Source organism: Motacilla alba, chromosome 3, assembly GCF_015832195.1.
Source record: "Motacilla alba alba isolate MOTALB_02 chromosome 3, Motacilla_alba_V1.0_pri, whole genome shotgun sequence".
Classification (NCBI taxonomy): domain Eukaryota; kingdom Metazoa; phylum Chordata; class Aves; order Passeriformes; family Motacillidae; genus Motacilla; species Motacilla alba.
Genome location: NC_052018.1, coordinates 64410769 through 64423944, shown reverse-complemented (window position 1 = coordinate 64423944; position 13176 = coordinate 64410769). Strand labels below are relative to the sequence as shown.

General features: G+C 41.0%; 1 protein-coding gene across 7 annotated transcripts in view; it reads right to left on the bottom strand.

Annotated features, from left to right (window-relative positions):
• Positions 1-13176, bottom strand: part of MAP7 (microtubule associated protein 7) — a 110411-nt gene that overhangs the window by 88198 nt on the left and 9037 nt on the right. For 5 of the 7 annotated variants that reach the window (XM_038130961.1, XM_038130962.1, XM_038130963.1 and 2 more), the window contains exons 1-2: positions 12205-12271; positions 11310-11456 (exon numbers count right to left, since the gene is read on the bottom strand). The exons of 1 other annotated variant lie outside the window; for it this stretch is intronic. In XM_038130961.1, coding sequence (XP_037986889.1) covers positions 11310-11456; positions 12205-12268 — 211 coding nt within the window. In that variant the 5' untranslated portion in view covers positions 12269-12271. Of the gene's footprint in view, positions 1-9692; positions 9903-11309; positions 11457-12204; positions 12272-13176 lie in introns of those variants that run through there. One more of the 7 variants, XM_038130964.1, reaches the window with a different exon arrangement.

Below are 13176 nucleotides of genomic sequence, written 5' to 3'. Positions count from 1 at the left end.
CAGACACACATTACAACAGGTTTTATAACCACAGAGAAAAATTCAAAATCTTGCTCTTCTTAAGGGTATTGGATTCTGTTTACTTCAGAACAGGAGTTACTTACAGAACATCCCATTTACAAGCAACTCTACCAATCCACTATGCTTTAAGAAATATCTTGGCTCACTTTAAGCATAAAACATGTTACCAACACCAAAAATGCAGAAGTGAACCTTCTCATGAAGTTGCTTGTTTCATTCTGAAGCTATGTTAGCTTATATAATTTCAAGAGCAGAGGTCTGCTTATGTGACTCACTGGATGAAGTGTTTTAAATGACACTCCTTGGAGCCATGAAGGGGCACACAAAAGTGAATGAAAGAGGGAGCATAACCTCTCCCCCTAACACAGACTCCCTCCCTTCTGAAAGCTCCTGGGAACTTATCAGGTCAGGTTTACAAGCCCATATTTCTGTTTCCCTTACTTAAAAAATAAAACAAAACAAAACCTACCACACCCCCCCCACAAAAAAAAAGCCAGGAACACAAAAGAGGCCAATGACATCTTTAAAGTACCCCTGCCCAAGACTCTACTGAAAACTGGCTGGCAGACTGACATCAGCAAACTTCCATGCCTTGATGTATAGGAAAAAAACCCCCTCTGTTTAATCATCTGGGACTAGATTCTAGGGATAAGAGCTTGCTACTGGCAATTACCTAGATATTTTTGAAAAGAAATCATAGGACAAGTTTAAGAAAAGTCCACAATCCAAGCCTGGAGTATAAAGAAAGACTAAACAGCAGCACTTTCTCAAAGAGTAAGCTAAATCTTCACAGAGATTAGTTAAGAGTTCCCTTAAAGGAAACTGCTAGTAGCAGCAGAACACACTGAACTGTTTACAATCAGGCAATAGCAGGGCCTGTTTGCAGAGCTAAAATGAGCAGAAATCACCTGTGCAAACCTTGGGGTCAGGAGCCTTTTCAGAATTGCAACACAATTATCATGGAGATGCTGTCTTCACTTCTCAGGAAAGGAAGATCAAATCATCATACTATTAACTCAAATATTTCAGTCCTGGAACATTGCTCATCATGCAGGTGCCACAAACATGTGAAATCTGAAAGGAACTTTAAAAAATCCTAACCAAAACAGGAAACATCCACAAGCATCTCTGTGTGTGAGCACCCCAGTCTGCACAATACTGCTTTGCTCTGCATCAGTTACTGACTACAAAGATTTAAGTTGAACACACGGTAGTGAGAAGCCAGGCTGTGCTGCAGGCAGCCTTCAGCGACACTGAGCATGTGAGGTATGGTTTACAGCAACATAACTCTACCTAACTCACAGGGATGGTGAGGCTCATAGAAACTCCCTGGACACAAACTATAACAATTGTATTTCCCAAAACTGACAATAACATGGTAGAGAAAAATACTAGCACAGAAGCAGATCAGTACAATACAGTGTAGTTCAGAAAAAAAACAAATTGGAAGTATAAGAACATATCAAAACAGTGATAACCCAGGCACAGCAAGCACAAACTACTTGATCTGCGCCTGGTTTTATTGCCAATACCTCACTCAGCAGCTGGTTGTTGCTGTCCTTTTCTGGTTTACAGATGGCAACTGCCATCTGCTTTTTTCCTTACCTCTTATTTTGCAGTTCAGACTGCAAGAAAACACATCACTACCATAGATAGGTGGCTGGTGAAGGCTGGTTGTGTTTAGAAAAACCCAACAAAAAAAACCCTACTTTTCTTCCTTTGCTGCAGGGAATGAGAGTGAGATAAACATGTTCTCATTTTTCTAGTGAAAGGAAATGCACACCAAAAGTGAAAGTGGCCTTATCTAGAATTTGTATGGACCGCATGTCCAAGATGGGATGTACATTCCTCAATGAAAGCACTGTTACAATTAAGAAGAAATGACAGGCAAGAAGATTCATCAGATTGTTTCCACCACACTGCCACTCCTGCACTATAAACTTGCAAACTCCACTAGAATGACATCTCTGTCTTCAGAAACAGCTCAGATGTGTTTGGTGTGATTTGTGGTGTCTTAGCACACAAGCCAAAATTCAGTAATTTTACCAGTGCATTTAGTCAGCATGCAGACGATGAGGAAATTGACTCTGAATAAAGGAAAAAAAACCCAAAGCCAGAACTGGCTGTGTGAAAGAATGACTTCTTATGTCAAGGGCGGGTAACTGGATAAACCTGCATTTCCAAAGCAGCTTTCAGAAAAGCTTCCTGAAGCAGAATTGAGAAACAAGATAGCTTTGTATACTAAGACACAACAGTATGAATCAAGTTCTGTCAGCACTTCTATAATACACCTTGCCTGTGCAGGAGTTTAAAATGAAGCTGAAAAAAAATCACAAATTGAAGAATGAAAAAAACCCCACCCAAGCCCCTTCAGCACATTTAACAAAATGTTCTAGAGTATCATGAGATTTTAGGTCAAGGATCTCTCACTGGACTTTCAACTTGTCAGACTGTCTGCCTAGGACATCAGCACTACAATAGTACTCCCAGCAATCAAATAGAAATCAGGCATCCTACAGAAAACTGAGTTTTGAAAGTGTTAGTTCCTCAATACTTTTCCTTATTGTCTCCCAGGAGAAAGATGATAAAAATTCTTCCTAATTTTTTGTGTCATTGACTATCCTCAGATCTTTCAGGGAGCATTCCTGTTCTTGATTAGAAAAGAGCACATTTTTAGCACGGCATACCATGCAATGGGAGGTGGCTATGGCACTGTGCTGCAGCAAAGCTCTTCTGAAGACAAAATTAACCAGATGGAGTATTTCCTGTAAGGGTGTGCTGCGGCACCAGCCTCATTCCATAGCCCTTCAATGCTAAACAAAAAGCCAGTGGCAGAGCACAGAAGAGATCTCTGAGCAGTTGTGCCTGGTCTGCCAGAATGTAGAAGGACAGTTGGTCCTACGTCAGCTTCAGATACAAGAAGAAGACTCAGAAGAATGTTGACAGTGAAAATAAATCAAGCAATCAACCTCTGTGTGAAGACTAGGCCAGTTAGTAGGCATTACTGGAGGCTCAGACTGTAGTGGTATGAAACAAAAGAAATAAAGACTGATGAGCAGGTGGCCAGCAACCAGACCACAAACTCTAAGTACATTGAGTCCCTTCTGGGCACTTCAGCACCTTGACCATTTCTCCTGGCTTCTTGAGGCTTTTGGATAACTCTCAGAACAGGAGGCAGAGAGTCAGTTTGCCTAGGAATTAAGTTGATTGTAGTTCTGGCCTCCAATATGCACTATTGAAGACCACTTGCTGTGATTAGACACCAACTAAAAAACCACAAATGTGACTTCCACCAGGAAACTCCTGCTTTCCCTGAAGCCATCTCTACAGACACTAGTGCCAGAAAAGGAGTGCTTCATCTAACTGAATTTTTATTCCTGTGTGATAGGCATCAACTGGAAGACCTCTATAATTTGGAATCTCTGCTACTTGCCACATGTTACATCTCAGCAGATACCTATGCTTGATTTGTTCCAACTCTTAATTCCAAACCCAGTTTCTTCTTGTTGACAACTGCATGGATAAACTGCATAAAAATGTGCAGAAATATAGCTAATCCCTGAGAAAAACTAGGTTTCCTCCAGAGAGCTGAAGAGCAAAACTAGGCTTCAACAGATCTGAAACAACTGGATGAAAATCTATTTGTCCAGAATAAAAGGGAACAAAAACTTCAACGGACAATAAAAGGCAATCTTGTACCACCATCCCATTGAAGCTACAGAAGGTATTCATCTACTTCAAAACAACCCAAGAGTTGCCCAGCAGAAAAACAGAGTACAGAGCTACAGGCCTGTGCCAGTACTGCCAAAAGCAGTTCAGTTTTCCACTGGTATAGCCTGCTCCAAACCCCTTGTCTCCTCCACTACAACAGGGACACAATTCTCCTTTCTGGAGAAACCTGCATCCAGGTTAAGTTGCAGTGACCTGCCTTCTGGAACTGTGTTTACTCCAGCCATTATCAGCAAGTTAATCATTTAAAGGAGAAAGTGAAGCTAGCATTCAAGTGGTTCTCCTCTGAAGCTGCCAGCAAAAAAAGAAAATTTATACCATCTGCATGCTACCCCTAGTCATTCCTCCCTTGAACTTGACTAAGCAATTAAGGCTACATCTATACACTAAGATGGGGTTTGGGACAATTCTGTTGTTTAATGGGTTTCATGGTTAGACCTATAAATCAATGAGAGCTTTATGCAGAATTTAGTAAATGTGATTCCTCTCCGCTGAAAAAGAAAAATAATTTACTACAAGCAACAAGTCTTTAAAGTCCAAGTTTTAGAATACTCCCTAATTTAATTTTTGATATTTCATCTGCATTTTATTTGCTTATTAAACATTGTCCTTTAGTATCTCTTACATTCATTATACAAATCTGACCCACAGACATCAGTGTCCACTCAAACCATGCTTCAACTCAACGCATCTAAAACTCATGAGTTACAAGCAGTGCTTGGCTGCAAAAACAGTGCATTATGAGATGCCCTTCAGTGACTGAAGGCAGTTGATTAAAACAGAGCAAATTGCATCAATCATTGCGGGATTTGTTCTGGCATATTACTGTTGTGGTCTGAGGTTGGGTAGACTAGATTAAATAATACCATAGCATGTCTCACCAAACAAACAAAAAATCCCACATCCACAAATCACTTCTGAAGAGACCTTTGATAAGGCCACAAGACTCTCTTTAGACGCTGTAATTCGGAACTCTTAATTCTCAAATAACAGAAAAACAAGATTTGCAGTTGTAAAGTACAGATTGAATTTAAAGAAGCCAGAAAAAATTTAAAAGGCACAAAAATTATTCTGTAGGTAGATGAGAAAGCAAAGAATACACACATGTGAGCTTGTGTAGGAAGAAAAATTATGTACTCCCACTGAATCAGCTGATCCTGGTAATACATAGAGCTCCATCACCAGTCGTGGCCACAAGCAATGCTCTAGGCCAGTGCTCATTAATTTCTCTGGAGTTCAACATGACAAGCAAAAGCTTTTCCCTTAAAAATAAATTCAGACTGCTACGTACCTGGGTGCAAAGCCAGCTTAGAGGGAGTGAACAGATACAGCAGTTTCCAAGCAAGCTTTGCAAACAGCAGGAAGAGCACCAAGACTCTTGACAAACCCACAATCATAAAAACATCAGGGGATAGAAGTGCAATATATTTCTTTTAAAAACATGAGCTTGGCAATTGCCTTAATTTTTCACTGCAAAATAGAAACATGGTACTACCTAGGTGTGTCTAATGCAGTAGAATAGGACACAGAAATCCATTTCTTCTTGCTGTCAACTTATTCCAAAGGCATGTTACTGTATAAAGTCCTTGAAAGAGTATTATTTGCATATTTTCAGGGAGAAAAGAATGCAGCAGAAAAAGACCTCAGAGAATTTTAGGATTCTTGGACAGATCCATCACTTTCCAGGTTTCTCATCTTCCCCATAAGAAACGGCCATGAACCTACATTCCCTTTACATTTGTTTTCCACACAAAATCATATACCAAATTCTAGGCTTTTAAAGTCACAACTTTGTATTACAGAGGTAATAGTGAATAGGGAAAAACTCCACTGCTTGCTATCAATCCTTCGTGAGTGGTGTCTCTTATAGTAAAGCTTTCTTGAGTGTTATCTCAAATACACTGAACACCAATCTTTTTGCAACTTTAACAAGCATCCTGTCCTGCAAGTACACTAGTCAAATGCTGCATCCTAGTCTCAACGAAGACAGTTCTGCTGAACACTGCATTATCATTTAGACCTTGGTTGAAATAACCCCATTTACTTACAAAACCTATTTTGCAAAATTCAGTCTTTCCTTAAAAGGGATTATCCTGATTCACATGCCAAGTTCAACTGAATGCACCTTAACAAATAACTTAAACTTTCAAAACTGTAAACATCATACTTTTTTTTTACTTTTGCCATCAATGCACTCAATGTCAAGTATGCTCCCTGAGCACAGGAATGGACCACAGGCTGTTTCCCCCCCAAAAAGGAGTTAGCAAAAGAACTGAACACTCCAGAATCAGCAGTGGAAGCCTCTTTTCATAGGGCTGAGCTAGAAGTGTAAAATGATTCTCACCCAGCACAGATAAGCACTGTCAGTAATCCCAGCACACACTTTGATGAACAGGCTGTGTTGCAACACAAGCCAAGTCCTCAGACCTTGGACTTTCACTCTGAAAGCCAGAGGGACTGAACAAATCAGATTTGCTCTACTGGTCTGGAGACACATCCCCTGCTATCCCCCAGACTTCCACATAGTCTCTTTCCTTTACTGCTTATAAATTACCTCATGTTAGGATCTCTGTCATGGTTAAAAATGGGATACTTCCTGCTACCTGGCACCTACAGCTAGGAATGGGGACTCCCTACAAACAGAGGCAGCAGTTTCCTGAAAAAACAAAAGTTCCTTTTGTACCCCCAACAGCTACACTGTAAACAATGAATGTAGGGTTTTTTAAAGAATGTACCTCCCAGACACTTTGAGAGGCATTTTTAAAAGACCTCATGGCAATCTACAACTGCCTTGGGAGGGGAAGAGGATGGGCAGACACTGATTTCTATGGTGACCAGTTATAGGACCTGAGGGAATGGCCTGAAGTTGTGTCAGGGACGGTTTAGGTTAGAATCAGAAAAAGGTTATTCACCCAGATGATGGTTGGGCACTGGAACAGGCTTTCCAGGAAAGTGGTCACAGAACCAATCCTGGTGGAGTTTGAGAAACGTTTGGACAATGCTCTTGGGCACATGGTGTGCTTCTCAGGGATGGTCCTGTGATGGGCCAGGAGTTGGACCCAACGATCCTTGTGGATCCCTTCCAACTCACCTTTTTCTATGATTCTGTAAATAAATGTCCAGATGAAACACAGATACTTCTGGACCCCTCTTCTCCTGGCCTTGGCTAGCAGAAAGAGAGGAAGTGCACAGACACATCAGCAGAACGCACTGGAAGGTGCAGGACACCAGACCACACTGTCTGAGTTCTCAGCCCTGCCCCTTTACACAACCAGCATCAAAATGAGAATTGGTTCCTTTCCTTCCTTCCACCCACTCTTTCCACTCACTTTGCCTCAAACACAGATGGGAAAGATAGGGCTACATATTGTCAGAAAAACCTCCAGTACTTGATTTTGGTAAGCCAGTTCATCAGCCTTTAACAATTGCTCACTGTTTTGCCCCAAACAAACTGGAGGTCAGCCTCCTGACCAGCATCAAGAGGCCCCATTGAGAGCCACCATCCCAGGCAGTTTTGCTGGTTTAAAGTGTGGTGAAAGCCAGAGACTCCGCTGTCATTCTGGATCCTGCCTGAGGCACAGACTCTGCAGCGTGGGATAAAATTACACTTCCACACCCCATGCAATACCTGTTTTGTAAGTATACAGTTTCAGTTTCCAGGACTATCAGTTTAATGTCCTTGAAGATGCCAAGCTCCCTTTCTTTCAGGTATCTTAAGCTGGCTTTGGGTATAGACACACAGTAAGAGACAACAACTGAACTTTAAAAGTTAGACAAATTGAGTCTAAAAAGAAATATATGTTTCACTAGCACATGCAGAACATGACAACTACGCGCCCAAACAGTCATGATATAAGAAATCTCCTCCATGCCTCTGGAAGAACAAATCTCTCATCTGAAGTGAGCAGTATGCCCAAACATTACCAGCCACACAACAGTGTCAAAATCTGCTGGTGATTTCTGACATCACTGTCATTCACCAAAGGACTGAAAAAAGCCCTTCTCTTGTTTTCAAGATGACAAAGAATCAGTGCTACTATTCAAAAAGCTAAGGCAGGTATGTCCAGCTATGTATTAGCAATACTCACTCAGCAGATTAGAGATACCCTCCCTTAATCAGTTTCAAATAAGCAGGATGGTGAAGGATTCCATTGCTAAATTGAGACTTTTCATTAATTTGTTACCAATGTCATAATTATTTTAGTTATTAAGTTTTCAAATCCATAACCCAGAAACATGAGCATTGCTTTTCCAGCCTCGTCAGGTGATAGTTTTAGAAACACATTATCAACAGTTGAGAAGGTCCTCCTCCTAAGAGGAAGGAGAGGAAGCATCACTTGAAAATTTCATAAAATTGAGTAAGGTTTTAAGACTACATCCAAGGAGCACAAAATTACCAGAGCAGAGGAGGGAAATCCTCTAAGGCAGATTGAATAATTTGTGCCTGAATTCAAGGAATGGCTGAAGCTGAAGTTCACACACACAGGATGGATACCTGTAATTAAACATGAATCGACTCAAAGTCACATATTTGTGATTTATGTACAGAACCACATACACACATTCTCTTCAATCACAGAAACAATATGTTTTACTACACAAGCTTTAAGGAAACACTGAGGCTGTTAAGTGTGCGGTTCTCTTCCTGTTTTGCCTGGTTTCTTTGTGAATATAGCTGCAGAACTGCAGGAAAGCTGGTAACTAAACCAAAAACGAATTCAAGTGCAGAATAAACTTCTGTAAACCCACAGAAATTGTATTTGAAGAGTGCACTACATAGCAAAATTCCTGACTATTAACAGGAAAGGAGAATAAATACTGCTAATAAAGGTAAAAAAGGATATTCAAAGTAATTTTTATTTGCACTCTTCTACTACGCAACAGATCTCAAGATCCTGAAATAGTGGGTGCCATACAGATATCTAACAAATATGCAGGCCTTGTCTCAAAGCCAAGAGGAGGAAAGGAAGTTAAAATATTTGTTGAAAAAGCAGTAAATACAGTTCACATGAAAGCAAAGGAAAGATCAGGAGCACATGGCTATAAAGTTCACTGCATGCTTTTAATATCTCCAACATTGTCATTATTTGTTTTCACTAGAGAAACAAACTCATTTTGCCTACCAGACTCCTCTAATTACAATGCAGACAGCCAGACAAGCAAAGGAATGGCCAGTACTAAAATCAATTTACAGAAAACCTCACAAAGGCCAGTCACTTTAAGATGCACATAAATATTAGTTTCCCAGATGATAAAAACAACTCTCATAAAAAAAAGTCTAATCAAGTCTTAGTAGTCTGAGAAGACCTGAACTATGAAAATATTGATTATTTTAAATCTTGTGATGATATTCAAATACTCTTAATGGAGGAAGGAACTTCTTTGGAGTATCAGATCCATTAAAGGCCTCTTGGGTTTTAAACTGCTGTACAAAGACAGGTCCAGCATGATAACAGAAACTGCAGATGAAGACAACATTTAGCCCATATCCCACAAAGATGACCCTGACTTAGAATTTGCTAGAGAGAAAAAAAAAATATCTCAGCAGCTACAGGTGCTTCCTGAGCAAAAACAACAGGTAAAGGACTAAGAGAGACAAACCCTGCAAAGAAGCAAGAGAACAACAGACACTAAAGATTCACAAAAGCCCCATGTGGGTCCATCCCCACAGTCAGAGCTGCACTGGAGTGACCTTTCTTGGTACCAGGTGAGAGGAACAGCACCCTGAACACACACATTCTTCATTACCAGGCGTTCCAGCCTAACCCACCTAATGACAGATAACATTCAAATGTACAGACATAGCTATTTACCACAGGTAGCACTGTGCCAATGGCGTACTGTTCTAGAGACACTATAACCTATTTTAAATAGTTAGTAAAATGAAAAGCAAATTAATATAGTTCCAGAATATTTGTACCATTTCCTATATTATTTCTCACCAGGAGCAGTCAAGGTAAGCTGACAAATTTTTATCTTCTTAAAACCACGTGAACTTGTTTGCAAGCTATCTGTGCTACTGTTCACATGCATCTACTTGCATTTCACAGCAACCAGAGAAAATAAAGGAATAATCAAAAACTAAATCTCAGTTAAAACAAGAGAGACAAAGGATAAGCACATCTGTGTAGCTCCTGCAAGTAGAAAAGAGCAGCTAAGTCAACAAACTGTTGGGAAACTAGCAACACCATTGAACAAAACCAGGCAAATTATTGATTTTTAGCTTTATGGTCTGTTGACTCTGGAAGCCATCCAGTGGGTGATAAAGGAAAGTAATACGCTTCTTAAAACATTAAGAACTCAATAACCTCACTCTAGAGTTTGAATCTCCATTTTATATGGGCAGTTTCAAATACACAGAAGAGCAGGTAACTGTGAACACAAGACTCCTAACACGACAGGCATATTAACAATGACTAGCAATATATATTTTATCATTAAGCTCTAACCAGTTAAGTTTCTTACTATTCTGAGGAAAAAAAAAGTACAAGCTGCAAACTCAAAAAACCCCAACAAACAAGACCTGAGTTCTGAATTTGTTGTAAAAGCTAGCCAGCTTTTTCCTTCAGAAAAAGAAAATAATCAGTTAGCTGTAAATTATTCAGATCTAATAAATACACATACTATAAATTTGCTATTTAAATGCTTTCTAGGCTCTCCTGTTACATGGTAGAATGGTAATAACTGAAATTTAAAACAGTGTCTTGAGGCTACAAACTAACATTTGTTTTGTAAACAAAAACTGGTACAATCCACCCCCCTCCACCCCCTCTCAAAACGAGTGCTCATACACAAAACAGTCACAATTGTAAGTAGCAGAATGCCTGCCAGACAAAAAGAGTTTAAATACTAGGATCCATGTAGGAAATAGGAATTAAATTATACAAGGCAGGCAGTGGCTACACAGGCTTGACAGACCTGCTATAAATCAATGGCCATCAGCATCCCTCTGCCACCACTGCTTACCTACCTTAAGCACCATAAATATTTTTCTTTAACAATTTGTTGGGTTTGTGTTTGGATTTTCTGTCTGTTTTGTTTTGTTGTCAGACAAAAAGTCAGCTTATTAGAACAATGTGTATTTTTTTATACTCTGCCAAAGGCACACTGCCCCTCCCGAACATGAGTGGAAGTATAGACAGTTTCACATTGTCTTTGGCAAAGCTGTCTTCTATAACAAGCAGGCATTGCATTCTGTACTCTCCAAGCCTACCCTTGTTTTTAACAGTTGTATACCCAGACTGTAAACAGAAGTCAAAGTAAACACACAGAAACTCACTCACACATTTCTGATACAAAACCATTATCCCTACCAGAAGAAATGTGATTAATAACTAAAAAGTATTGTTTTCTTCATAGCCAAAGATGCTGATTGCATAACAAGCCAGGGGATTTAAACACACCTATCATGCACAGAACATCTGTGAGCACCAACATGAACTGCAGCAGTCACTTACAGACTCTCTGTACCACATAGAAGAGCTAATAAAACACTGCTGTGCCTGCTGTGCAGCATATCCCACAGGCAGCCCTGATTGCACTGCAGAACAGCAACATACCTTTCAGTCTTGTGGAATTTCCATTTTTTTGCTGCTCATCCTCTTCATTAATGGTGAATAAACCTGGGGGATTTGGCCTGGCACTTTTCTTCAGTCTCTCTTGTCGGAGGGCAGTAGTTGAACCAGGCATGTTGCTGCTGCCTCTTGCTTATTAAAAAAAAAAAGTAAGAAACTCCAGCCCCTGATTAGCTGCTAGCTGCAACGCTGTCTGTTCATTTGAGCACTTGTAACAGATCCCCTATGGATAAGCAGTATGCAAACAGCTGACAAATACCAACATCTAGTCGGCAGCGAAAGGCTCCCAGTCGTTCCCCTCCTTGAAGAAAAACTCTAATCAAAGGCACATTGGTTTGGATGCTGCTCTTCGCTGTCTTAACCTGCTCAATCAGATGCCAGCCCACAGCTCCAGGTTCCTTGCGGCAGCACCTTCTTCCCTGCAACCTTCTTCCAGCTACAGCACACTAAAATATTCAGCACGCAATACAAGAGGACAAAATATGATCCGCCGCTGTTAACAGTTGCCCTGACAACACGGACACATCCTAATCAAAGGAGGGTCTATGAGTGCGGTCTCCTCAGCTGCAGCCAGCCGGCCTTGGGAACGCTGTGGAGAGCTGGAAGCACCTCGGCAGCAGGGGCTGCTCCTTCCTCCTCTCCAGGCAGCGGGAGAATGGAGCTGCGGTTGCACAAGCAGATGAGCACAGAGTGAAAAGAAGCCTGCAAGGCGCCAGGCATGAACCTGCTTTTTGCTCAGCTGTTCTGCTTATTCATGTTTAGAAATTTCAGCCTAACCTAAAACAACGAGGATGAGTCCTCCTCTGTATTTGCATGTGCTGAGTGTCGTGTGTGCCACCGCCCCCCCCACCCCCTAATCACCTTCCTATGCAGCACATACCTTTTGCATTAGGAATGCATACACCCACAATTACAGGCAGGTGTTGGAACATTCTTTTCCACATGTGAAGATGCAAAAATGAGAATTTCTAGCTTGTGTGGAAAACATGGGGCAACAAAATTCTGAAAATTCTGTACCGTGCCATTAGTTTTACAGCACCGACTTTTAACACACACTTCACAAAATGAGCAAAGTGCAAACAGCCCAGGAAGTAGTTTTAATTAACTGATTTCCCTCATACCCTAGCATTCTGGATTTTCTTAAGCCATTTACAACACAATGCTTGCTCACGAGTTTTGCAGTCTGAATGTTTCATTCTTCACAGCTGCAAATGCCACTATGCAACATGCCGGATATTTCACCTGAGAGACACCTTAATCTTCATCCACTTCCACCTCAATTCAGTGTGTGCTCACCATTTCAAAATGCTACCGAAGGAAAACTGCCAGCTGGAATCACTCTATAATTTTTAAAGTGCATTATTTTTCCTCACTTCAGGGTTGTTTTGTTTTGGTTGGATTTTTGTTTGTTTTTTTTAAGGGAATCTTGATGTAACCTGATCAGCCACCACAAGATGGCACAGACATTAGCTGACAAGTCTGTAGGTGGCTCATTGAAAACTGCGAGTTACACAGATGTATGTGATCACCTCAGCGACACAGGTAACAAAACTGAAGAAGGGTCAGAATTTACGACATGAACTATGCTGACTGCCACAGTGGCCTGGGACGCTCTTTACAGAGGAGTCCTGGATCATGCTCAGCGGGCAGGATAGCTCTGCCCTTGCACATCTCAGGATCACAGCGGATGGAGAAGAACACAGCACCACCTGAAGGCTCAGCTGCACCGTTCTTCCCTCTCCAGCACAGCCACAAAACACCCAACCAAAACAGAAGCATTTTGCAGGACCAAGCCCAGAGCCCACCTCTAGAATGTATTTCCTCCTGGCTACACCTTGGGCTCTGGGCGTAC